This window comes from Salmo salar, chromosome ssa02 (assembly GCF_905237065.1).
Source record: "Salmo salar chromosome ssa02, Ssal_v3.1, whole genome shotgun sequence".
NCBI classification, from domain to species: domain Eukaryota; kingdom Metazoa; phylum Chordata; class Actinopteri; order Salmoniformes; family Salmonidae; genus Salmo; species Salmo salar.
In genome coordinates, this window is record NC_059443.1 from 63621815 (window position 1) to 63649120 (window position 27306).

Below are 27306 nucleotides of genomic sequence, written 5' to 3' on the forward strand. Positions count from 1 at the left end.
TCATTATGGGGTATTGTGTGTAGATGGGTGAGGAAAAAATATGTTTAATCCATTTTGAATTCAGGCAGTAACAACAAAATGTGGAATAAGTCAAGGGGTATGAATACTTTCTGAAGGCACACACTAGGGTAACACACAAGGGTACTACAAACAAACAAAAACGAACAAACTAAAAGCAGTTCCTAACTTCCTATACAACTTGAAACAAATGCATCCAGAATGATGTACCTGTAAATACAATTGTAAGTGTCACAGTATCTAACGAAGGTGGCGCCCCTCCTCGGTCGGGCGGCGCTCGGCGGTCGTCGTCGCCGGCCTATTAGCTGGCACCGATCGTTGTTTCTGTGTCTTTTGGTTTTGTCTGTCTGTCTATCTCGCACCTGTTTTGTGTTTGTCATTAGTGGGGGGTTATTTAGTGTGTATTTTCAGTTGGGGTTCTCGTGCGGGATTGTTTATTGTCCACTCAGGACAGTTGTGATTGTAAATTGTTATTGTCGATTATTATTGCCAGGCTGAGCCCCGTGCGCTTTTTGTTTCCAGTGCGCTTATTTTGGGAAGGTGTTTTTCCCCTGGCAGACTTCGCCACGCGCCTGGTGCCCTACGGCTATTGCGTGTTACGAATATTATTAAAACACAGTTGCTCCGGCCCTCTGTCTCCTGCTCCTGATTCCACATCTCCACTGGTCCTAGACAGCCGTGACAGTAAGCCTACATGCATAAATTGATACTAAGCTACCATTACTCTATGACTGGCAGTTGGCCAAGAACATCATGTAGACCAACATTCCATGAGTCACTCTAGAGTCTAGTCTACAACACTTTAAAACAGTAGATGTTTAAAGTAGCATGACTGTGATGAGCATTGTTTTGGTGTGTTTGGAGTGGAGTGTGAGTTACCACTTACTCACATCTCTCCATCATTCACTCTCTCTGCTCTGCGTTAGGTATGACATCACCTCTCCTGACCCGGCCATGACCCCTTCATAATGTACCCTCTCCCCTTATCCCTGAGGTCACGGACATCTCCATGGCAACCCGTGACCTCTATAACCCTCTGTAGATACCACCTTGACATTGTGCCCTAGCAGACCAATGATAAACCCTGTTTAACTGTTAGAATGGAAGAGTTGAGAAATTCATGGTGCTTTTCACCTTACAGCAGGGGTCTCAAACAAATGGTGCACACAAACCAATTTAATGCAGGATGAGTTGTTTGAACTCTGGAATAACCTGTTTTAAACCTTTGTAAAGGTCAGGGTTTAAAATGTAATGAAAGGTAATTCTAAATGTGCGAGAGAAAAAAACATTCCAGTCTCCACTCACCCTCGATATTCCTTACACAGCAATCGAAAACGCCTCATCTCTTTATGAAAAACACAATGGCAACTCAATTAAATGAAATTAGCATGAATTAAATCAAATGATAAATCCTGTACTTATACGAACCTACTACCGCTCGCCTTTTACAGACTGGCAGAGCGACAGTTAAGGAGATGGAAGAGGAAGGACAGCTCCATATGTATCGTGTCAGCCCCTGGGCCTGAGGGGACAGATTGGGCAGACCGTCTTTTCCCTGCTGCGCTCTGCGCTGCTCATTTGGCCTCCTCCTGTCTTGTGCTAAAGGTCTCTCACTGCTACAAGGCTCCTTAGCACTTCTCTGGGAGCTATGGAACGAGGATATATGCAGATTCAACGGCAACGCTGCATTCCCTTCATTAAAACGATTACATACACTAAATCTAATTTTCCCACGGGCGGACAGATAACGACGACAGATGGAAAAGGGGGATTGACAAAAGGAAGAGGGAGGGGTCGAATGGGTTGGGATAAATAATAAAAAAATAAAAGTATCTAATTATAGTTAGTGACCCCCACGCACAAGGCTGACTAACTAGCCCCTTGACTAAACACAGTCCTCTGACTTCATTTGCTGGGTCAGGGAAGTGAGCGAGTTTTCCGCTGTTGTCCTCGCGGGGACAGTGCCATACCTGACTCACCGTACCTTCCAGGCCGTTTCTGGTTCACTGCGCATGGAGCAGAGAAGACCTTGCCTGAGAAAAAGACATGTAGTGGGGAGTAGATGAGATTTGTTCTGGTTCATTTAACTGCGATGGCCAGTGTTAAGTGTTCGGCAAGGGCCTGACTCAGAGGGTGAACCGGGGGCAAAAGAGGAGGGAGGAAGGGAAAGAGGAAGTATAAATAGTCATTGTGAAGGGGGAAGTTCGGAACTATGGGCATAGGAGGAAGGAGAGATGGAGGGATGGAGGAACTGGGGGCATAAGAGAAGGGAGGGATGGAGGGAAGTAAAAAAAAAAACAGTCACCGTTGTGAAGGCCAAATAGACATCATGTTCCTTCGGGCAGCTTTATTGTTTTGTCCTTTACTAACTGAGGACTCAACTTTGGAGTAAGCGAACTAATGACATATAACGGACAGAGAACACAAACACGTAGATTTGGTTTACAGTACATGATGGCAGAATGGAGACGATACTGTTAGTGATGGCACGCATAGGATACACCTCCGTGCAGAGCTCTTACTGAAAAAGAAAGGCCAAGCGGGATTTCAGATGAGTTTCTTTCACCCACAAATTCTGTGACTCACAATCCAATTGATCTTAACGTACATGCCTCTTTCTATTACCAAGCCGTTTACCGTGAGAGAATGCTTAACACTTAACCATCAATCTCTGTCTTGTCATCACGGTAGTGCTGAGTGATTAGTGTGCTTTGAGGTCGGTTCCGATAAAAAAATAAAAAAATGAACATCAAATGCATTATTAAATTATTCAAAAATTATTTTAGAGCTTTTTAATGGAAAAAGCCAAGAATGGTGAACATGCAATTGCCAAAACATGTAAAATATTAAATTACTAAATTACTATTAAATAATACAATATTTCAGTTGTTTATTTACAATACTTCGTTTTTATTTGACGACTTTATTATTTTTAATTCCTTAGAAGTCATCACCTCATCTCTGTTCGGGCAATAGCAGCCAAACAAAAGTTATCTCTGCCCCCCATACTGTACTGTCTGTACTGTCTATAGTCATCTCATTTAGGGTGTGTTCGTAATTTCATTCTGGAGTGCCAGAGTGCGCTCTGGGCGTTCGTAAATTCAGAGCGTTTCGCTCTCGGAGCGTACACTGGATGCTCTGGCCGAGGAGTAGGGTTGATCCGAGCGTTCTGACCTCACAACGGCAGTCAAGTACCCACGCTAACTGGCTACTTCCTGACACAATGAGAGAACACCTCACTCTGACCATTTTACTCTCCCTAGCAGAGCTGGTTATGCCGTTTTCATCATGTTATCCAGAGCGTTGGTGACTGTAACTGTGCTGCTGGCAACAATTTAATTACGCTTCTTTTTGCCGACATTTACTGACACCGGCCATATTAACGGGTGTTGAGCGTTCGTAAATTCGTCAGTTATTCTGCACTCTGGCACACTCAGACGAGAGTGCTCTGAAATCGGAGTAGATAGCCAGCTAGGCTAGCCTGCCTAAGCATGCTGCATCATTTCCTCATTCTCTTTCAAAGCCTTGCCTGACCTTACCACTCTCCTTTCGTTCTCATACAATATCCTTCCCTCACTCGATCCTTCTCCCTCTCTCCAGCCCTTCCGCCCAGCCCAGGGCAGAGCGCTACAGTAACACTCATGGCAGGGCAGTGATGTTTGGGCCCAATAGTGAGTGACCAGGTTTAAGTGCCCCTCTTTTCCTACAGCTCTGCCACAGGCCTCATGCGTGCTCACACACACACACACGCCTGCATCACGCTCACCACCGTGAGTGATTAACACCACAGGGCTCATGCATGCTCACACACACGCCTGCATCACGCTCACCACCGTGAGTGATTAACACCACAGGGCTCATGCATGCTCACACACACGCCTGCATCACGCTCACCACCGTGAGTGATTAACACCACAGGGCTCATGCATGCTCACACACGCCTGCATCACGCTCACCACCGTGAGTGATTAACACCACAGGGCTCATGCATGCTCACGCTCACCACCGTGAGTGATTAACACCACAGGCCTCATGCATGCTCACACACGCCTGCATCACGCTCACCACCGTGAGTGATTAACACCACAGGGCTCTATGGTTTTACTGTCTTTTTCTCCCGCATTTTACTTCCCATCTTTCACCTTCCTCAGAAAGCAAATGAAATCTGTCATCCTAAATTACCCTCACTCAACAAAAATGACGAAATTGCCTGTATGAGCTGTGAACTGTGTGTGTGTTTTGGGCATGCGTGTGATGTGTGTATGTCTGTGTGAGAGAGAGTATGGGCTCAAGTGAGTCTGTGTGCTTATGCATGTGATGAGTGTGAGAGAAAGAGAGAGAAAGGGGGAAAGAAGGGTATTCTATTTGTGTTCAGGAGAAATCTTGTCTCGAAATAAAGTGCTGAAAATACCTGTTTTCTAATGAAATATTGAATACATTTTTGAGTCAACGGAAGCAAAACAAGTATCCATGTCTATCTTAATAAACCAGAAACAGTGCACTTCTGTGACCACTTCACAACTCACTCTGTCATTATTCGGCCTATAACTAGATTGAGTAATTACTTAGTAATAACCACTCACTAAGTAGGACCCCTAAAAAATGGCACACCATGTCACAGATCATAGATCACAATGAACAAGATCCCTATTGATTTTTGACAATCTTGTTGACCTTTTAATGAATGAGGTCAGACTGGTCAGTGACCTCTCTCAAGTCAAGAGTTATTCATTATTTTACTATGAGTGTCTTTATAGTACAAACAGTGCGCTTACTCATTAATTTACCTAGACGAAATATAACCATAACATTTGTCTGTAAATAATTAACACATTTTACTCATCACTTTATGGCCATAATAAATTAATAATATCTTAGAGGACGCACTGAACCGATGATTTCAAGTCCAATCATAATACAAGTAAGTCATCGATTATTGGCTCTAAGTATTTTCTACTTAAGCTATCTTATCTATACATTGCAAGGTCTGTGGTCAAATTGTTGTCAGGAAATTTGTCAGTGCGTAATTGACATATGTCATATTTCTTGGCATATGACAAATTGTCATACCAAAACTGAGTACACAGAAAGAGGGAAATTATATTAAAACATTCGTACTGAGCACATTTGGTTGTTCCTGGCTGCCAAAAATCTGATTGTAAAAAATAAATAAAATAATAAAAAACAGTATTTACGGCTGGAAGGAAATTACAATGGAAGTGTTTTTAAGAGTTATTGCCAGAAAACGTTCTGTTCCCATGATGGGCATACAGGTATAGACAACATGGTAGACTGCTACTCCACCTGAGGATATGGGTGGAAGGTTGGGACGAGTCGAACATGGAGATAGAACTTGGAGAACTAGGGGCGCGTGGGCGGTTGCCTGCCTCGTTCGATTCGACCGTTCTTCTATTCTGGATGAGAGAATGATTCAGACCTCATTACCATACTCAGGAGACAGAGACGTCTTTCTCCTCGAACCAAAAACAGGTGTTCGGGTAGAGGGGTCTCCTACTCTGTTGTTTTGTTTGCTACCATGGTTTCTCAAGGTAAAACTCTACCTGAGGCCAAATAATAGCTGTTTGTCAGCTAATATTATAATACATTTAAAAGTCTGGCGTGGCCTTTCCATGCGTAAAATACCAAAGGTATTGGTATACAAAAAAAGCCTAAACCACACAAAGTGTCATCGTGATGCTTACAGCAATTAATACAACATAAAATAAAGCTGCTTGGCCTCTGTCTCTGGGTAAAAGGGAAAAATAAAGACTCAAAAAGGTTGATTGTAAGAATAAAAAGCATCCCAAACTTTTTTTCAGGTTTCATCGTTATGGTGTCAGCAATTCTTCTGATTTGGATATTCTGGACATAACTACTTTTCCACCCCATAATAAATTCATAAGCATTTGGCTGGCGTCACCATGCGTAAAATGAAAAGGAAAGACTCCAATACTTGACAAATAATAGGCCTACTGGCCTATGTGGGCCACAACCACTTTTTCACATGTGATCGTGATGGTGCCAGTGTTATTCTTGTTCTGAATAAACTATTCTGGACATATCGCACTACCTTGACACTCTAGCCTCTGCTCTCCTCCACATCCCACCCTCCCTCTGCTCTACTCGGAGTATAGTACGGCTACTCCGCCTCTTCCCGCATGGAGGCCTGCTCCTGGAAGCCGTCCAACCTGGGAGTGGCTTCCCGCTTTTCACATGGAGCAGGAACTGATGCGCCAGGATAACCAAATATGGACTTGCTATCAATTTCGTTGCCATGACTCAGCCTTGCGCCTTATCAATCGAACACTATTGAACACTGTGTGGATACAAGGCGATGGGAAGGGGAATTTGGCTACTGTTCAACAAGTTATACAATGACATTGCATAGGCTAAATAGTCGTGTTCTTAGCCTGAGGAAGACCTATAGTTTTCTTAGGTAAATGACCCAAGCTGATGTAATTGCAAGGCAATCTTCAATCAGCTAAATGTGTCAGTGATATTTTCTTATATGGACCCTAATAGGCACAAAATACATGTAGCCTATCAATACATGTAGAGTACTCAAATGTATCAATATAATATTATAACCAACTGGCAATGCCCCCTTCATTACGGTGTTATAAAGATAGCCCTCAAGATTATATCCACATCAATATATGAAGTCAAAATGAATCCGAAAGTGGAGGTTCGACGCAAATAACACTACCATTTAACCCAGATAGAGGTATAAAATCATTTACGTAGCCTATCACTTTCCTCTCTCTCAAGTCTTGTTTATCTCAGCAGTTCCTGGCAACAACGTCATCGAGCATCTGACGTTTCAGGGCGTGGAACAAGCGCTGGCCAATCGGTGCGTTTCTTGCACTATAAAGTGTATAAATTGCCTGTATCGCATGAACACTGGTAGAGCACGAGTTTAAACCAGCGAGAAAACAACTAACATTCCAGTTCGCAAAGAAATATCAACGGGACGAAAGACTGTGTGGAATCCAATAATTAGTCACCGGACATCAGTTTGAATACAACTGTCAAGAAAAAAAACCCGACGACTATTGACTCGGTACAGTACAGTTCCACTATTTTGGAAGTTTTGCTCTGTTCTACATTGATAACTTTGGGCTTGATTATATTATACCTTCTGCGGAAACGTTTGGTTGCTGAAAAGACATTCGAGAGGGCTTGCCCTTTTTTGGACTTATAAATTCAGCTACTACACTGAAGAATTCCAGCAATATTTGAATAATGTCCACAATAATGGAACAGCCTTTCTATCATGACGACTCGTTTCTTTCTGCTTATGGTCATTCAGGCGCTGCCCTGCACGACTACAAGCTCCTCAAGCAGAACATGAACTTGAACTTCGCCGAGAACTATCGGAACCAAAGCCTCAAGGCTCAGCTGCGCAACGAGAGTGAATTCTATCCGATCGGGGGCGCATCAGAAGTCGGCTCGCTGAAGCTCGCCTCTCCTGAACTGGAGCGATTGATCATCCAGAACAGCAACGGTGTCATCACTACCACACCGACACCTGGGCAGTACTTCTACAGTAGGGGAATCACAGAGGAACAAGAGGGCTTCGCGGACGGGTTCGTTAAAGCTCTGGACGACCTCCACAAGATGAACCAGATGCCGCCACCGAACGTGTCCATCGGAACCGGTGGAGTCTCCACGTGCACTGTGGCCTCCACCGTGTTTGGTTCCTCCATGCAGCCGGAGCACCTGGAGTACACCACCCTGAACAGCTGTGGCCCTCACACTAACCTCACACCAGCAACCAGCAGCTACCCCTCCACCACCATCAGCTACCTGCCTCACCACCAGTACCAGCACCACCAAGCCGCGGCGCACCCATCCCACCACTTCCAGCACTCGCTAGCCGGAGCAGGCCTACACGCACAGCGATATTCGGGGCTGAAAGAGGAGCCCCAGACCGTCCCAGACATGCAGAGCAGCGACGACGAGTCAGCTTGCGGCATGTCCCCAATCGACATGGAGAACCAGGAGCGCATCAAGGCCGAGCGCAAGAGGCTCAGGAACCGCCTGGCAGCCACCAAGTGCCGGAAGCGCAAGCTGGAGCGCATCTCGCGCCTGGAGGACAAGGTGAAAATTCTGAAGACAGACAACGCCGGGCTCTCCAGCACAGCTTCCGTCCTACGCGAGCAGGTAGCTCAACTCAAACAGAAAGTTATGACACACGTCAGTTCTGGCTGTCAACTCATGTTGACGTCCAAGATCAAGTCGTTTTGAAAACTATAAAATGATGGACTATAAAATAAACACTGGACAATAATAGGGAATACATTTGTTTTCCTTTGTTAAAGCAACCAGAACTTACTGCACTGTTGGGACAGCAATTGAGTGAACTACCATTTATGTGTTTTCATGTTGAAAATATTCAAAAGTTGGTTATTTTTTTTGCATTGTTTATTGGTTTCCAGGGTATGATGGACATGGGAAACCGCGTGCACAATAATAAGACTAATAACACTCGGGGCATTCTGAACAAGTTATATACAGTGTCCTCTAGTTATGGCTTTGCCTGTTTACATATTTTTTTTTTATTAATTTGAACTGTCATTTGTGAAATGCATTCCATTTATAAGTTATTGTTTTAAGTCAGGTTGATCCTCACTGTCTTTTTTACTTGTACAGTATATATTTAAGTAAAATCTTAAAATTGACCCTCGCCTATTTTACATTGTATCCTTTCTACACAACTACATTGACATTTCTCAAACCAACGAACGCTGTAGGCCTATGAATTAGATATAGCCTATATTACATTTCAGCTGTAGTGTTCATGACAAGCTTTAGTGTTAACATATGAGTAGAAGTAGGTGTGTTGTTTACATGGATATATAATTACATTGAAATTTCCCACGCTAACCAGTAAATTATCATCAGGAACGGTTTCTGTTTTTAATCAACCAACACAGGAACGGGGCTTGACGTACAAGACGTGCCCGCGTTGTGTTGTTTGCCCTCTGACGTACATACGTATTCCAAAAATAGTATTTTTTTGGAATTACACGTCACAGCAGGGGGAAGATTTCCGTGAACCCCCACCTACATTGCCCGTCAGTAGAGCGGCGCGTTTTCGAGAGACCTTACTACTAGACCATACCGTGCGTGTGAAGAGACGTTTGTCAATGGCAAGCTTTTAAAGACGGGGGGAGTTTCCCTTGTCAGCCACCGCAGCGTTCAAGTTCCCAAAACAACCCTATGCGAAACTAATGTCGAGATAAAAATACATGGGTCAATTTTCCAGCAAAGCAAACGATGTCCTTTGCTGATATGAGAAAGGAAACTGAACATTGATAGGCTACGTGGGAGTAATTTTCAGGTCTTTGAACATTCAAAGTTTAATGTAAACTAAGCAAATAGCCTTGGCAATAAGTTAAACAGGAAACGTGTAGGACTAATGTAGACCAAACGAAGGCCATATCATTGATATCAGCAGAGCTCGAATAAAGATATCTTAATTCAACTCCATCCAAAGGAAGACAGCCATATTACAGATCTTAACGAGAGCTAGGCCCTAGAACATATCCTCTGAACAGTTAGCCAATGATCTAGGGAAGGCAGGGTAGAGGTTGGATGCAGAGAGCAGTAGGTTCTTTGCATTTATTTGGAGACCAACTAGGACAGCCTTATTGATATCAACTCTATACAAAAGGTGTCATCTGATGACTGACAGCGCTTTTATAACGCAGCCAGCTTCAAGGAATCCAATCTAGGGTGCAGGACATCCTACTGATTAAGACTGTGCTGGGAATTCTCCACATTACACAATCTTACAAAATCTTTATTATATCACCACCTACCATTGTTGAAGCAGATCTGTCAACGGACTTAGGAGAGAATCTGGCAAAGTGGCGATAGAGCTCCACCTAGTGGTCAAAACTAAATTTCACACATGACAACAAACAACCTCCACTTAGTTTTATTTTTCAGACAAAAACACTGCCAACATGTAAATCATTATTTTCCCATTTGTTGTTATTAATGTCCTGTGATAGTAGACTGAGTAGTTAACAATTGTTAAGTACAAAATATTCCATGCTTTTTTCTAACACTTGAGAAAAGAGTACAAACAAAACATACTTTCAGTGCTTGGGACTAGAATAAACTTTCCACCAGTAGCTTATTTGTCATACAGATACAAGATTTTGTAACAATGTCAAGATAGAAGAGTGGGAGTCTAACAAATTCTTTAATACTTAAGATGTATACGTGTGGGTTGGACACCAAGAGACTGCAGCTAAAGGGAGGACTTCCCATCTAAAGGTAAGTGCTAGGACATCTCAGGAGAGACTGAGCGTGGGTCGGAAATGGCACCCTATTCACTATAAAGTGCACTACTTTTGACCGGGGCCCATATGCACTATATAGGGTGCCATTTTGGACACACCCGGAGGCTCTGTTGTGTTGTCACTGTTTGGAGAAGAACTCCTTGCTCTTCTGGATGTCGGGGACGATGGTGTCCCTGCCTGGCTTCCAGCCAGCGGGACACACTATCACAGGAAGAGAGGGACAAGCCCAGGATGAGTCACACTGACATGGAATATTCCAACAATTCTTAACCAATGGTAAAAACTCCATGTTTTCCAAACACATTCCACATGTTTGAAAGTGACCTCCCATATAAAAACATTTATAAAAAAAGAGACTAATGAAATGGTATTAGGTGTTGTAAAGAGAAATGATAGCTTGCTCTTAACTGAATGACTTCATGGCAAAAAAAAAAAAAAAAAGTGTTGGAAGTGTCCTGTGTGCATAACAATAAGACTAGATCCAGATGCTGCAGGGCTCTACACATACTTTATTAAAAAAAGATCTATAAATAAATAAACACATACATATTTTTAGAAAGATCCCACGTGTCAAAAAAATATGGACACAAAATTCTAGGTCCCACAGGTAAATATTTTACAGCATATGCGAGTAAAGTGGTCCCACTGTAGAGCCCTGTGCTGGTTCTTGAAGTAAGAACTAGGAAGCAAAAACATGTAAAACCTGCTAATCGCTTACCCTCTCCGTATTTGTCTGTGTGCTGGAAGGCCTGCACCAGACGCAGGGTCTCATCCACAGAGCGGCCCACTGGCAGGTCATTGATGGTGATCTGCCTCAGGATGCCCTTGTCGTCAATCACAAACAGACCCCTGAGAAAGAGTGAGGGAGAGAGGAAACAGTGAGAGGGTCAGAAGGCCACATGGGGCATCTGAGACTACATGCTTGAATCAATATTCAATACAAGTCAAATCAAAAAGTCACCCAACATGAAAGTGAATCAAATGCAAAATATACACATTCATTTAACAACCTTTAACAACACTAAAATTCAAATGGCACCTTGTATACAGAGGTTTCACATACACACTACTGACGGCAGTGTCGTAAATAACTGACCTGTAAGCGATGCCCTGGTCCTCCTTCAGCACTCCGTAGTCTCTGGAGATAGACTGGGTGAGGTCAGCCACAAGGGGGATGTTCATTGGTCCCAAACCACCCTGCTTCCTGGGGGTGTTGATCCTATAGGGAGGGAGCGAAAGGGCACAATGTCATCATATCAAACTCAAATACAGCCCTTGTTTACGCTTCATTAAGGATGTAGTGAGCATCACATAGTAACAAAGTCAAATTAAGAATTCTGAAGACTGACATTCACACAGTAATAGTCAAAGTAAATGAACAATTCATGCAAATGTAAACTACATAGGATTCTAAAACCCCTTGTTGGATTGAGTCCAGTGACCGTTAGTTCTTCTAAGAGCTATGGCACTTATCACCACTAGGCAGTACAGCTGGCAGAGACGAGATAGGCATTTGAGTACACTCCCATGCTCTGGCTGTTTAATTTATACATTTTTATTTTACATTTTTTACAATTGGCAGATGGACAACTGGAAAGTATCTTTCACTGACAGAAATGCACAGGTACATTTGTTATCAGTTGAAATAGGTCAGCCTCTTGACCATTCTGATCAAGGTTCTGTCAGGTGCAGGAATATTCAACCCTACTGTATGTCTCCATGCCTTTAAAGTTCACGTCAACAGAAATGACAAACTCAATGCTCAAAAGTCTTATCCAGTTCTTACCAGGCCAGGTGGCTGAAGTGAGAGTCTGTGGAGGCGCCGATGACCTCACAGCCAATCTTGCGGAACTCCTCAGCCTGGTCACTGAAGGCCACGATCTCAGTGGGGCACACGAAAGTGAAGTCCAGCGGGTAGAAGAAGAACACCACGTACTTCCCTGGAGGGGACACATGCAGGAGAGGAGTCAGAAGTGTGTGTGTTTGGGTACATGTTGGCCTAGTCTCTTGGGACAGCAAAAACACAGAGTAGCCGATTTGGCTCCAGGTGCCAGTAGTGTATTCACTACTCTATAGCCTATTCTTCTGAAGATATGTACTTGCATCCTGGATGGTGACATAAGACAGTTACATTCTAGCCAATCAGAATATTAACTATTCTGTACCCTGCACACACACGGCTGACTGGCCTTGTTATAACTGGCATCATGAGTAGTTCTGCATGGTTGTTAAAGACAATAAAGACCCTTAGCTCAGTAGTTAGTCTGATTAATCAGGCTGTAAAAACAAATTGGTATATAGAGCCTGTGACATGTGAAAATGTGTGTAAATGGTCATTTCAAGCCAGAATGTTGAATAAAATTACATTTAAACTTGCTCTACCTGTTGTCTGTGCGGTTTGTCCTTCAGCTACTCAAATTTAGACAATATCCAGAGTAGTGTTATTAACCCGACTTTCAGTACACTGGTCTGTATAACTATTTGTACCTCCGATTTTAAATTTCAATACTGACGCAATTCGCGTGTGACAAACACTTGCACAATACGGCCGAGTCTAACCAAACCAGGCCAAAAGGAAAACACTGCCAGCTGGTTGCGAGGAAACGTGCTGTGGTCCGACTACTTTCGGTTACATTTGGACCTACCACCAAAAGTACCAACAGCAAGTACAACCAGTAAAGTAACCTCAAATATAATTGTATACAACATTCTGGCTTGCATAGACTACTGCCTCCTTTGACATCAGCTTCTTTCAGACTGATATCCATGGAGTAACCATGGTAACATTGATGTTTCAGCAACTTTTTAGTTAGAAGGTAACCTGTAAACTGACCTGCAAATAAAATGGTCATTTAGAGAAAATCATAAAGTCCTTACCTATGTAGTCAGACAGCTGGATATCTTTGAACTGTCCATCCACCACAGCAGTGGCTTTGAACTGTGGGGCCGGCTGGCCTATCTTAGCATTTCCAGCAGACATGGTGGTGACAGTGACAGCTCCCTGGGAAAGACAAACGACCCAGCCAGGAGAAAATCAACAGTGAATCAATACAGTTTGGAACTTCGTCTCAATATGCCAAAGCAAATAGGGTGGAGTCTAGTAGGCTATGGGCCAGGAGCCTCGCACTCCTTTTAAAGAAAAGTAAATCAGTCATACAAAGTAATACAAAAATTCAATCAAAAGTTACAGAATAATGCTCAAAGCTCCAGGTTTTTTTTTTTTTTTTACACGGATCTTAATTCTACTGCAGTGTTGTACTACCTACCGTGCTGTACAATGCTGCAGGATCAACTTGCCAATACCAAGCCTAGTCACATGCAAGTCAGTTGTTCTCAAGGCTGTGCGTGAGAACAAAGGTTTTACAGTGTAGCCTTAAACCTTGCCTAATGAAGACATTTTATACTCGGTTGACATTCAACGGTCCTTGTCAAAGAATTTTGAGTCATTAAATTAGTAACTTTTCACTCAAGTGTCGGGATATTTATTACTACATTGTTGGGTTTGGAACTAACCTTTACAGTGAAATGCTTTTCTTGTTATTGAGCACGTGACAAACTTGAAACTATATAAATGCCTATAAGATTGTTAAATATACATGTTTAACAATGAAACAATTCAATAGTATTGTATGCATTCATTTAGTAGCCATCTATGCAGCTAGTTACATTACAACTAGCTAGCTAATTGGCTAACAAGGTGCCAATCCCCCACCAAACTGTTCAAAGGGACAAAGAACCAGTTAGTAAAACAGAGGCCACAAGCCACAAGTACACGGAGGATTGACCCACAATGCCTAGCTAACGTTAGTTGTTAGCCGGTTTCTTTTGTCTGCAACTCTTTGCAACCACAGCAAAAGTAGCGACATATTAGCAGCTGAAAATACACTAAGCATAACATGCATGGAGTGATAGTCGAAGTATCTAATACATACTTACGTTTCTTGTGAAAGGACTAAAGAGTTTGTGTTGCTGTTTACTGCAATGGCGTGAAAGCCGCTAATCCGGAAGAAAGGACTTTCCCTATACGTTTTAAAAGATTTTGTTTTCAAAATAAAAGTTGCCAGAGAAGTCGTTAAAATAAATGTCAATCGAATTAGATAGCTTGTTGTGTGATTAATTTAAATTCAAAACCCTTTCTGATATTACAATATGTATACACAAAAGTGTTGCTGTGGAATGACACCACATTATATTATACTTTTTTAATGCTCAATCGACAGATTTAAAACGATGACTTTTAATTTGTATGAGTAAATATTTTGACCCGGAAACGATTGCTGTAAACCCTTCACAGGCGCTGATGGTGGAACATGGGTTAAATTGTCGAGTTAAATTGTTCAAGAGGATAATATTGTATATTTTCGGTGAGTTCTGTTCTGTTTAACTAGTTAAGTTCTTATCTACCTATCATGTCTTATTGTGAAGTATCCTCTTCTCTGACAAATCCAGTTTTCAACAAACCTATCTTGCTAACTAGCCAGCAAGCTAACCTTACCTAGCAAAGTGCAGTCATTTAGCTAACAAACTACAATAACGTTACCAGTTTACGTATTCTTTTTTGTTAAGTTGAGTCTGATAGCCAAGCTGTGGAATTGTATTATCAAATCGTTATGGCAGCTAGCTAGCTACCAACTGAGCAAATTAACTCCTATCTCTGTTTACATCTATTGAAAGGGAACTCAGCTCAGCTGCTGTTGCTGGTCTGAGTGTCATTCAAGAAGTTTGACAGCCCTCGAGTTGGAACTGTCTGGGAACTTACATTATGACCAAATCAGAGTGGTCTGAATTGACTGGATGCAGCATGCTGTTTCAGTTACTTTCTAACCAATGAGCTGCTAAGACATACACCATATGTTTTCTCTCCATTTCCCCTCCCTCAATTATCTTATGTACAGAAGAAGACAACATCCTAGGCTAGTTCCATCTTCAACCCTGGAATCAAAGTCATACCAGTCACCCGCACTCATGGAGAACACAAAAGAAGAGGGTAAGAACAAATAGAGGAAAAGAGAAGGTGTGCATGAATTATAGTCTGAGCCAGTTGGAACCATTTTTGATTAGAAGCATCGTTTTGCCTCAGATTCAGAATGTCTCAGGATTTACACGCTTACTATTTCCTCTGTACCACTTCCTCTCTTCCCTTCCTCCTCTCTCTCTTCCCTTCCTCCTCTCTCTTTTCTTCCCTTCCTCCTCCCTCCTCTCTCTCTTGTCCCTCAGCCCCGGCCCCGGTTATGTGTGAGGTGTGCGGGACCTACTTCGAGACGCGGCGGGGTCTCTCCAGTCACGCCAGACTCCACCTCCGTCAGCTCGGCGTGGCTGTCTCGGACAACAGCGGAGCTCCCATCGACTTACTCTACCAGCTGATTCAGGACAGGGACGGTTCCATGCACCCACCCAAACCCGTCTACTCTTCACCCAAAAAACCCAAGGGGTCAGGGACACTCATCTCCCAGAAGGAGTCCCCTCTTGGGGGTAGGGCCAAAGTAATGACAACCCCACAGAATAATATATCCAAGGTAGCTCGTAAAGGGACAGTTTTGGCCAAGCCCTCGGCAATCTTCCATGTCGTCGTTCTTAACAGCAGGCAAGTCACCATCGCCCTCAGGGGGAGCGAGCCTGGCCTCAGCCAAGCCTGCCTGGGCACCGCAGGAGACGGATGCCCCTCTCACCCTGGGTAAGTCTCGGCCTGGGTGTTTTCGATTGGAGTGGATATTTTAAGTGTTTCGTTATTAGATGTTTGTCATCAGGAAGTCACATATTAGGCCTATTATATTTGTGGAATTGAACGTTGTACCATTACATGTATACAGATAGATATTTCTGTTCTTATGTAATGACATTATTAACCTCAAGTATAACATGGCACATTCTAACACCAGTCTCTGGCTCCTTCCCTGCCTCTACAGCGATGGACACCAATGACGAGGTGCATGTGTGCCAATTGTGTGGCGCTTGGTACGAGTCCCGCAAAGGCCTGGCCAGTCACTGCCGGGCCCACTTGCGCCAGTTCGGCATCACCGAAAACACAGAGACGAAAGGAGGACCAATAGAATTCCTCTACCAGATCATGGAAGCGGAAGACCTCCAACCTATAGCAAGTGAAGGTCTCAACGTCTATAACCCTTCTATGTCTTCTAACTCTAACAAATGGCCCTCCGGCTCTGGTTCGTCCACATCGCCTGCTAGACTTAAAGGATCCCCCTCCTCCTCCCTTCACCAGCCTCCCTCCAACAAACGGCCCAAGCCCTCCGCATCAGAAGGAACCGCTCCACAGGATCATAGGCTCAACACAGGTGAGTTTCAAGTTATTTTTAAAGGGGCAATCTGCGATTGGTACATCCATTTAGTTTAAGTCATATTTTAAGTCAAATTTAGTAATTTTAGTTTAAGTCATTTTAAAGGGATGTCACAATTCAAAGAACAGAACAAGAAAGGTAAATGATAAAACCTTCATCAAAAACATATTATTTGAAATACAGGTGAGTTCACCTGTGTGTTGTGCGGTGAGGAGTTTGAGAACCGCAAAGGCCTAGCGAGCCACTCCCGCTCTCACCTGCGCCAGCTCGGCGTCACCGACCTCCTGGGCAAGGCGTCGGCCATCGACACAGTCCAGCAGCTGGTCAGCAGCGGCGTGCTTGCGGCCGCTGCATCAGTACGACCCAGTAACACCACCACCAAGACCCCTTCTCAGTCTCCAGCCCCAGCCAGGTCTCCAGCTAGATCCCCAGCTAACGCCCACCTCAGCCCCTTGGCCTCCAGCCACAATCCCAGGTCCAAGGCCAAGAAGGGCTCCACCCCGGTCTATCCCAAGCCGGAGCCCCTGGAGATGGAGCTGGATGTGGGGTTCTCCAGTCCGCTTGGGGGGTACAGCAGCAGTAATGGATCTCAGGGATCTCAGAAGTGGGCCAAAAATGGCCAGTCCTTCAAGTCCGGTAAGATGTGGGGTCCTATCTTTTTGACCAAGTGGTATAAATTCTGTGGTTTCTAATTTGTTTGGTGTCAAATTCCCTCTTCTATTTGTGCTTTTCTGTTTTAGCATTGAATAACTGCACTCAGACCATTGACCATCCATTCAGTCAAAGCAGCATAGCTAAATGCAGAGACATGTCAAGGGACAAATCCCTCCCTCCCTTTCCCTTCCCCAGGTTCAGACCAGGAGCTCATGATCACCTGTGAATTCTGTGGCCAGTTCTTTGACAGCCGCAAGGCCCTGTCTTGCCACGCCCGCTCCCACCTGCGCCAGCTGGGAGTCATGTGGTCTGTCAACGAGTCGCCCATCGACCTGCTGAGAGACATCCTGCTGAAGGAGGGCAGTGCCACTGCCACCCAGGTGAGTGCGTGTATGTGTGCAGTCCAGTTGGCAATGGAGGGCAGGTCAATATCTCATCATGTGCTACCTACCTGCTGCGGTTGTGCCCTCGAGCAAGGCACTAAGGGGCGAATCATAACTTCTGTTTAAAGGGTAACTCTCAACCACAATTTCAGCCCAACCCCTTCAAATTTTCAAAAAATGCATTGAGGTGAGAATTTGTGGGTGGGGGGAATTTGCTCATAAATATTAATTTTGAGGGTAGGTAAACATAGTTGTACCTGATCCCAACACTTTCTCACTAAAGCATACTTACCAGAAGTCCACTGGCACGCTCTGATAATAAAGTGATGTGCATCGCAAGCAAATATGACTCTGGACAGTTAATACCCGCAAAACACCAGTCTCAACGTCAACAGTGAAGAGGCGACTCAGGGATGCTGGCCTTCTAGGCAGAGTTGCAAAGAAAAAGCCATATCTCAGACTGGCCAAGAAAACTAAAAGATTAAGATGGGCAAAAGAACACAGACACTAGACGGAGATATGGCTTTTTCTTTGCAACTCTGCCTAGAAGGCCAGCATCCCGGAGTCGCCTCTTCACTGTTGAGGTTGAGACGGGTGTTTTGCGGGTACTATTTAATGGAGCTGCCAGTTGAGGACTTGTGAGGCATCTGTTTCTCAAACTAGACACTCTAATGTACTTGTCCTCTTGCTCAGTTGTGAACCGGGGCCTCCCACTCCTCTTTCTATTCTGGTTAGAGCCAGTTTGCACTGTTCTGTGAAGGGAGTAGGACACAGCATTGTACGATATCTTCAGTTTCTTGGCAATTTCTCGCATGGAATTGCCTTCATTTCTCAGAACAAGAATAGAAGAAAGTCCTTTGTTTCTGGCCATTTTGAGCCTGTAATCAAACCCACAAATGCTGATGCTCCAGATACTCCAGCTAACCGATCGCTGCAGCTGTACATAGTCCATCTGTAAATAGCCCACCCAATCTACCTACCTCATCCCCATATTGTTTTTATTCACTTTGCTGCTCTTTTGCACACCAGTATTTCTACTTGCACATTATCATCTGCTCATCTATCACTCCAGTGTTACTTGCTACTATGGCCTATTTATTGCCATACCTCCTCATGCCATTTGCACACACTGTATATAGACTCTTTTTTTTCTATTGTGTTATTGACTGTACGCTTGTTTATTCCATGTGTAACTCTGTGTTGTTGTTTGTGTCGCACTGCTTTGCTTTATCTTGGCCAGGTTGCAGTTGTTAAAAAAATAAATAAAAAAATACTCAACTAGTCTAAAGAAGGCCAGTTTTATTGCTTCTTTAATGAGAACAAAAGTTTTCAGATGTGCTAAAATAATTGCAAAATGGTTTTCTAATGATAAATTAGCCTTTTAAAATGATAAACTTGGATTAGCTAACACAATGTTCCATTGGAACACAGGAGTGATGGTTGCTGATAATGGGCCTCTGTGCACCTATGTAGATATTCCATAAAAAATCTGCTTTTTCCAGCTACAATAGTCATTTACAATATTAACAATGTCTACACTGTATTTCTGATCAATTTGAAGTTATTTTAATGGTAAAAAAATGTGCTTTTCTTTCAAAAACAAGGACATTTCTAAGTGACCCCAAGCTTTTGAACGGTAGTGTGTGTGTTATTTATATACATACATACATACATACATACATACATACATACATACATACAGGGAGAATGATTTATTTCATCACATTCCCAGTGGGTCAGAAGTTTACATGCGCTCAATTAGTATTTGGTAGCATTGCCTTTAAATTGTTTAACTTGGGTCAAACGTTTCGGGTAGCCTTCCACAAGCTTCCCACAATAAGTTTGGGTGAATTTAGGCCCATTCCTCCTGACAGAGCTGGTGTAACCGAGTCAGGTTTGTAGGCCTCCTTGCTCGCACACGCTTTTTCAGTTCTGCCCACAAATTTTCTATGGGATTGAGGTCAGGGCTTTGTGATGGCCACTCCAATACCTTGACTTTGTTGTTCTTAAGCCATTTTGCCACAACTTTGGAAGTATGCTTGGGGTCGTTCTCCATTTGGAAGACCTATTTGTGACCAAGCTTTAACTTCCTGACTGATGTCTTGAGATGTTGCTTCACTATATCTACATCATTTTCCATCCTCATGATGCCATCTATTTTGTGAAGTGCACCAGTCCCTCCTGCAGCAAAGCACCCCCACAACATGATGCTGCCACCCCAGTGCTTCACGGTTGGGATGGTGTTCTTCGGCTTGCATGCCTCCTCCTTTTTCCTCCAAACATAACGATGGTCATTATGGCCAAACAGTTATGTTTTTCTTTCATCAGACCAGAGGACATTTCTCCAAAAAGTACGATCTTTGTCCCCATGTGCAGTTGCAAACCGTAGTCTGGCTTTTTTTTGGCGGTTTTGGAGCAGTGGCTTCTTCCTTGCTGAGCGGCCTTTCAGGTTATGTCGATACAGGGGCGAAAATCTGATATCAACTTTGGAGGGGACAATTACATTACATTTTCTCAAGAGCAATTCCTGAGGGGGACACCAAAAGTAGTGCTGTAACACATAGCCTACGTTTAATATGGTAAATGTATATTGAGGAACCAAAGAAATAATGTGTTTGCCGTACTCCTAACTACCGGTACCCAAAACTACACAACTAATCACAACAGCAATACCATTGCCTTTAACAAATCTTAGTTCAGTCACCAGTTTAGGTTGAGAGTAGGGGTATCCATGGCATTTTCCAATTATGTTCCTATTTTACAAGTCAAAAAAATGGAGAACCTTTCATAATGTTGCCAAACAAAGACTCAACAAACTTACCTGAGACTCCCTGTCTCTGCCAGTCTGTCCCTGCATATCTGTCCCCAACTCTGCTGTCTGTGTGCCATCTGTTGCCTGCTCTGCCTAATGACATCATTGTGAAACATTTCCATTAGAATTTCATTTCTTTCTTATGAACATTTTATCAACTAGTCTTTGACATATTAGGCTACTAGGGTTCTTACTTTGCGTTTTGGTGTACTGAAAAATACTCTGATGTCTGTCTTTTTTCTGCCATTTTTCTACCTGGTTGGCTACACACACACAGTATGTAGGTTATTTACAGTAGGAGATGGGCTTCTATCATCTTATCTTCTATCATTCTATATGGGCTTCGATCTAAAAGGTAGCTAGCAAATGTGAAACGGATTGCAGTGACAAGAGTTGACAGCTGTATGAGTTCACCATTTACACAACATATGCTGCAACCTTTTGTAATTTTAATCGTTTGTTTCATATTGGCTGGCTTCTAACAATAGCTGAATTTGCAAAGCTAGCGAGCACCAATTCAGTGGTGTTTGCTATAATCTTTGCTACCCGGGTTAAATAAAGGTGAAATAAAATATATAAATAAAAGTTCCCTTGCGACAATTTAGCTTTTGCAACGAGACCATAAAATATATTTAAAACAATGGTAGAAGAGTGTAGTTCTGTTCAGTTTATCGCTAACCTTATCACAGGGACTTTGAAGCACTAACTTACATGCATGCTGATCTTGGAATAAATTGACGATAGCAAAGATTCCGTCTTTGACGACGCCACATAAATGGAATAGGTACTAGCTAGCTTAATAGTTAATATTTGCGCGCTAGCTCTGCATATTCAGCTAGTGTGTGTGCGCGATTGACTGGATTAACCTCACGTCAGTTACGTGCATTGAGTGCCTTTCAGACAGTAGATACGACCTCTACTTTACCTCGCAAGCTAAGGAACTGGCAGTGGATCAAACCATTGTGAGGCAAAGGGTGGGGGGGTCGCAATCTTTTGAAACTTAAAAACGAGCTATTAAGTGTCTATAATCAGCACAATTGCTTTCATTGCGTATTATTAATATTATTTAAATAACATAGTTATATTTTTCCCAGGATGGGGGGGTCGTGTCCCCCCCGGGATTTCCGCCCCTGTGTCGATATAGGACTCGTTTTACTGTGGATATAGATACTTTTGTACCTGTTTCCTCCAGCATCTTCACAAGGTCCTTTGCGATTGATTTGCACTTTTCGCACCAAAGTATGTTCATCTCTAGGAGACCGAACACGTCTCCTTCCTGAGCGGTATGACGGCTGCGTGGTTCCATGGTGTTTATAGTTGCGTACTATTGTTTGTACAGATGACCGTGGTACCTTCAGGCGTTTTAGAAATTGCTCCCAAGGATGAAGCAGACTTAAAAAAAAATATATATATAAAATTCTTAGGTCTTGGCTGATGTCTTTTGATTTTCCTATGATGTCAAGCAAAGAGGCACTGAGTTTGAAGGTAGGCCTTGAAATACATCTACAGGTACACCTCCAATAGGCTAATTGACATCATTTGAGTCAATCAGAAGCTTCTAAAGCCATGACATCATTTTCTGGAATTTTCCAAGCTGTTTAAAGGCACAGTCAACTTAGTGTTTGTAAACTTCTGACCCACTGGAATTGTGATACGGTGAATTGTAAGTGAAATAATCTGTCTGTAAACAATTGTTGGAAAAATTACTTGTCATACACAAGGTAGATATCTTAACCAACTTGCCAAATCTATAGTTTGTTAACAAGAAATATGTGGAGTGGTTGAAAAATGAGTTTTAATGACTCCAACCTAAGTGTATGTGAACTTCCAACTTCAACTGTATCTATCGAGATAGGGAGAACTCACAACCATTGAGCCATGAGTCAGCTGTTTTTGACATGACCACCATGGTCATCTTCTTGTTACAATGGATGTAGCTACGCATTTAAACGTAGAATCCTCATACCTACATGCGTTTAGCCTTCCCTGTAGCTCAGTTGGTAGAGCATGGTGTTTGCAACGCCAGGGTTGTGGGTTCGTTTCCCACAGGGGGCCAGTACGTAAAGAAAGCAAATGTATGAAATGAAATGTATGCATTCACTACTGTAAGTTGCTCTGGATAAGAGCGTCTGCTAAATGACTAAAATGTAAATGTAAATGTTTTTCTTCGTAAAAGCACAGATGTGTATGAAACAGTAAGCAAAAACATTTGAATTTGGTCATATGCGGAAATGTGCCTTACTGCCCTTTGAATTTTTGTTTAACGTCAGTAACGACACAAAAACGACACAAAAAAATAACAACGAGGCTATATACAAGGGGTACCGGTACCGAGTCAATGTGTGGGGGTGAAGGTTAGTTGAGCTAATAGAGGTAATATGTTCATGTAGGTAGGGGTAAAGTGACTATGCATAGATAATGAACAGAGTAACAGCAGCGTGTTTGTTTGTGTGTGTGTGTCTGTGTGCGTGGCGTGAATATACGTGTGTGTGTGTGTGTGTGGTTAGAGTCCAGTGAGTGTACATCAAGCCTGTACAAGAGAGTCAGTGGAAAAAATGATTATTAATAACATAAGGGGTCAATGTAAATAGTCCAGCTAGCCATTTGATTAACTGTTCAGCGGTTTTATGGCTTGGGAGGTAGAAGCTGTTAAGGAGCCTTTTGGTCCCAGACTTGGCGCTCCGGTACCACTTGCAGAGAGAACAGTCTATGACTTGGGTGGCTGAAGTCTTTGACAGTTCTTTAGGGCCAGCTGCTGATTGGGGGCTGTGATGGCTAAAAACCTGTTGAAATGGATCAGTAAAGATGTGTTGTGTTGTAGGTCAAGAGGGAGCCAGCGTCTACTCACTCCAGCGCTGGCCCAGCCTGGGCCAATCACAGGAGGTTCTTGGAGCCTTCGTGGGCTCCCCAGGGCTCTAAGAGGACGTTCACTCCTCCACTGGACTACTCCCTCAACGACAAGCCTTCCCCTGATAAGAATGGATCCTCCCAGTCTGGTAAACTAACAGTGCTCACACCTGAGTAAAGACCAGCGGATCTCAGCCAGGTTATTTGTGGCAGGCAACTGTTTTCCATTGCAGTTGTGATGGCAATTGTATTTAGCAGAAGCTCTTTCCAAAGGTGACTGATTTCATTATTAGTAAAAGAAAATCAACTAGGTAACCTGCCTAGTAATTAGTGCTGAAATAGAAACGTTTATCACGTGAAACGCTTCAACTGTCAAACGTCTGTTTTCAAGTCCTCTTCTCTCCTTCCAGCCGGGGATGCGTGCTGCGAGCTGTGCGGCTTTGACTTTGAGAACCGCACGGCGCTGGCGAGCCACGCCCGGGCCCACCTCCGCCAGCTGGGGGTTAAGGAGTGGAGGGCAGAGGGTGTGAAGGCCTCCCCCATCGAGTTGCTCAGCGCCTGGATCCAGAGGCAGCCCCGCAAGGCCGCGGAGATCCACCGCCAGTACCGCGACGGTGACCTCAACATCAGGTTTAAGGTGAGTGTTACATCTGCTATTACAAACTGGCTGGTTCGAGCCCTGAATGCTGATTGGCTGATAGTCGTGGTATATCAGACCATATACCACAGGTATGACAAAACATTTATTTTTACTGTTCTAATTATATTTGTAACCAGTTTATAATAGCAATAAGGCACCTTGGCGGTTTGTGGTATATGGCCAATATACCACGGCTAAGGGCTGTGTCCAGGCACTCCATGTTGCGTCGTGCATAAGAACAGCCCTTAGCCGTGGTATATTAGCCATATACCACACCCCCTCTGGCCTTATTGGTTAAGTATAGCGCCCATTAGGTTTGGATCTAATTGCTCTGTGGCAGTGGGGCTGATCACCGAATCTTGGATTAAGCAAGTGACAATCACATCCCCTCAAGTGCATGACGTTTAGGCACTTTCCAGCTGCTTAGTTGGGTGGCAGGAGTGCTTCAACTCAGTCTCGGAGAGCGGCTGGGTTTCGTCCTTGCTTTTCTAAACAGTAGCTGAGGCTTGGGGAGACTAGATGAGTGGACGTTCTCTAACCAGTTCTTGATTTAAGTTGAGAGGAAAGCAGCAGGTTGACACCAATAGAATAACAGTGCTCTGTAGTTGCTAACATCAGTCTGTGTGTGTGTGCTGTATGCTATTTCTACAACCAATCCAGGTGAATGTAGATGATTCTGTCCAACTTAGAGGGAAAACTATTTCACCAAACACTTGATTTCTTTCCCCCTTCCAGAGGAACGCCCCGTCCCACTCTCCCTCCACAGACTCAGGCTCCTTCTCCTCGGGAGCCCAGAGGGCTGCGGGGCTGGGGCGCAGGGCGGGCCGAGAGGTGGCCAGGGTCGCCGGGGGTTCGTCCAGGACAGCTCAAGGTCAAAGGTCACAGGGGGAGACGGGACACTCGTCATATCACCATCATACCGTCACTCATACGCAGTCCCAGGGGGCTAGAGGAGACTTCAACCACATACGCTCTCCTAGAGGTGAGAGATGTGAACTGACTCAAACGTGCATGTACACACACACACCCTACAGAACTTTCTACCTGTAAGTCCCTCTGATATAACCAACGTTGAGCTATGGTAGACTCTGATTTTAAACCCCTTTCCAACCCGTCTGCCAGGTTTTGAGCGGCGGGTCCCTAAACACACCGCCCATACGGAGGGAGCAGAGGGAGACGGCAGCTCTCAACAACCCCCCCGGTCAGGAAACATCCCTTCCCTGGTTCCCAGGCCTCCCTCCACTCCTCTGGTCAAACAAGTGGGCAAAGAGTACACCCTCAAGTGCAGGTGAGCTGATTGCCAAAACGCTGATAGTTCAATGTGCGCTGAACTCAGATTGCCTGAGGTCACACACGTGTATGATTTATTGTTGGCATCGTACGAGGGTCTCGGCACTACGGGTTCCACAATGTTTCACAGAATGTCTGTTTGTATATTAATATTAACCAACCTTCTCTCTCTTGCTTTCTGTTCTATTCCATCCCTCAGGTTCTGTGAGGCAGTGTTCCATGGATCTCAGTCAGTACAGGAGGACTGGATCAGACACCTGCAGAAACACATCCTGGACCTCCGCTTCAACAAGGCCTGTCCTCCCCCTGACCCAGAAAGGCCCCTGGTCCCGGGCATCGAACCCTCAGCCACCACCACTACCCCGGTCCTTCTGGCACCACTGGTGGTTTAAATGGTCCACTACTATGGTCCACTACTACACTCACTGCATTTTCTTTATTACCACTTAGTTGGATCGTCTTATCTGTTGTTCATGTGTTTGTTTTCCTCAAAGGACTGTTGAACTCAGTCTACACTGTGGTAAAAACACCTACTAATAAGGTGTGTGTGGGGGGGATGATTCCTTCGTTAAGTTAGTCAGCGTTAAAGAAATGACTTGATGTGAATGATAGCTGCACAAAGTGGATATACTGTAGCACTAGTCTTGTCCACCAGCTGTCTCTCTCTCTCGCTCTAGCTGTTAGCCTGGGGATAAGGTTAGTGTAGCACAGACATAGCTGTACCAGCCTCATATCAACTCTAGAGGGCTGACTTGGGCCATTTGAAGAAGTCTACTTTTAGTAACGACTCTTGCTGGGGTAACTTAGACACGGGGTCAAACAAACTAACATTCATTCACCATGACACATTCCTTCCACTTAGTAGTCTAGCAATGGTTACATTCCATTTCTTTATTGGGATGTTTATTGCACATTGTTTTCATAGAAACCTAAATTCATAGTAGTCTGAATGACATTGGATGGAATGGGTTTCCATAGACTGTAGTCAGTGATGTCACTGAAGAAAGTAAGGCAAAGCCTGTTCTAGCATTAAATACATTCCCCTTGTTTCAACTATTTCAAAGCAGTGCGGCATTATAGGTTGCATTGCAAAATAGCAGGGAAGGAAGCATGTTCACTTTTGAATTATGGTCTGAAATGTCCCTATTGTACAGGAATTTTGTATTAGCTTTTTTATGAATTATGTTTTTAAATGTAGAACTGTTTTCTGAAGTAAAGAAATATAAGACAAGGTTTTATATTTGTCTTGAATTCTTCTGTAATTAGTGGTTTGAAGGCTGCAGAGCCAGACAGAATACCAGGATGTGTACTCAGAGCATGCGCTGACCAGCTGGCAAGTGTCTTCACTGATATTTTCAACCTACAGTGCCTTCAGAAAGTATTCACATCCCTTGACTTTTTCCACATTTTCTTGTGTTACAGCCTGAATTTAAAATGGGTTACACACAATACCCCATAATGTCAAAGTGGAATTATGTTTTTTGACATTTTTACAAATTCATTAAAAATGAAAAGCTGAAATGTCTTCAGTCAAGTACTAAACCCCTTTGTTATGGCAAGCCTAAATAAGTTCAGGAATAAAAATTGGCTTAACTCGCATAAGTTGCATGGACTGTGCAAAAATAGTGTTTAACATTATATTTGTATGACTACCTCATCTCTGTACACCACACATACAATTATCTGTAAGGTCCTTCATTCGAGCAGAGAATTATCAAACACATATTGAACGACAAAGACCAGGGAGGTTATCCAATGCCACGCAAAGAAGGGCACCTATTGGTAGATGGGTAAAAATAAAAAAGCAGACATTGAATATCTCTTTGAGCGTGGTGAAGTTATTAATTACACTTTGGATGGTGCATCAATACACCCAGTCAATCCAAAGATTCAGGCGTCCTTCCAAACTCAGTAGCCAGCGAGGAAGGAAACCGCTCAGGGATTTCACCATGAGGCCAATGGTGACTGAAATAGTTACAGAACTTAATAATGGCTGTGATAGGAGAAAACTGAGGATGGATCAACAACATTATAGTTACTCCACAATACTAAC

General features: G+C 43.5%; 3 protein-coding genes across 6 annotated transcripts; 2 read left to right on the plus strand and 1 right to left on the minus strand.

Moving 5' to 3' along the window:
• Positions 1 to 6906: 6906 nt before the first annotated feature.
• Positions 6907 to 8699, plus strand: junb (jun B proto-oncogene). 2 transcript variants are annotated; one of them, XM_045695721.1, is made up of 2 exons: positions 6907 to 7078; positions 7328 to 8699. In XM_045695721.1, the coding sequence occupies exon 2, from the start codon at positions 7366 to 7368 to the stop codon at positions 8263 to 8265; it is 900 nt and encodes a 299-aa protein (XP_045551677.1). In that variant the 5' UTR covers positions 6907 to 7078; positions 7328 to 7365; the 3' UTR covers positions 8266 to 8699.
• Positions 8700 to 9945: 1246 nt separating this feature from the next.
• Positions 9946 to 14334, minus strand: prdx1 (peroxiredoxin 1). 2 transcript variants are annotated; one of them, NM_001140823.2, is given in 6 exon segments: positions 9946 to 10532; positions 11050 to 11180; positions 11428 to 11550; positions 12118 to 12271; positions 13209 to 13332; positions 14268 to 14334. In NM_001140823.2, coding segments are annotated over 5 exon segments (594 nt in total). In that variant the 5' UTR covers positions 13312 to 13332; positions 14268 to 14334; the 3' UTR covers positions 9946 to 10449.
• A 262-nt stretch (positions 14335 to 14596) lies between these two features.
• On the plus strand, positions 14597 to 26486 carry LOC106589595 (protein Wiz). 2 transcript variants are annotated; one of them, XM_014179762.2, is made up of 11 exons: positions 14597 to 14695; positions 15227 to 15318; positions 15549 to 16005; positions 16238 to 16624; positions 16811 to 17263; positions 17477 to 17661; positions 23298 to 23472; positions 23734 to 23960; positions 24699 to 24945; positions 25086 to 25251; positions 25453 to 26486. In XM_014179762.2, the coding sequence occupies exons 3-11, from the start codon at positions 15894 to 15896 to the stop codon at positions 25643 to 25645; spliced, it is 2145 nt and encodes a 714-aa protein (XP_014035237.2). In that variant the 5' UTR covers positions 14597 to 14695; positions 15227 to 15318; positions 15549 to 15893; the 3' UTR covers positions 25646 to 26486. The 2 variants fall into 2 exon arrangements, with proteins under 2 accessions (XP_014035237.2, XP_014035247.2); XM_014179772.2 differs by having other exon boundaries at positions 15230 to 15318.
• Positions 26487 to 27306: the final 820 nt, after the last annotated feature.

Excerpts from the sequence above, each read along its gene's own strand:
- junb (XM_045695721.1), top strand. The coding sequence starts at position 7,366 with ATGAACTTGAACTTCGCCGAGAACTATCGGAACCAAAGCCTCAAGGCT.
- prdx1 (XM_014179684.2), bottom strand. The coding sequence starts at position 13,311 with ATGTCTGCTGGAAATGCTAAGATAGGCCAGCCGGCCCCACAGTTCAAA. Across the intron at positions 12,272-13,208 it reads CCAGCTGTCTGACTACATAG|GGAAGTACGTGGTGTTCTTC; the intron begins GTAAGGACTTTA and ends TGTCCCCTCCAG. Across the intron at positions 10,533-11,049 it reads CACAGACAAATACGGAGAGG|TGTGTCCCGCTGGCTGGAAG; the intron begins GTAAGCGATTAG and ends TTCCTGTGATAG.
- LOC106589595 (XM_014179762.2), top strand. The coding sequence starts at position 15,894 with ATGTCGTCGTTCTTAACAGCAGGCAAGTCACCATCGCCCTCAGGGGGA. Across the intron at positions 23,473-23,733 it reads GAATGGATCCTCCCAGTCTG|CCGGGGATGCGTGCTGCGAG; the intron begins GTAAACTAACAG and ends CTCTCCTTCCAG. Across the intron at positions 23,961-24,698 it reads ACCTCAACATCAGGTTTAAG|AGGAACGCCCCGTCCCACTC; the intron begins GTGAGTGTTACA and ends TCCCCCTTCCAG.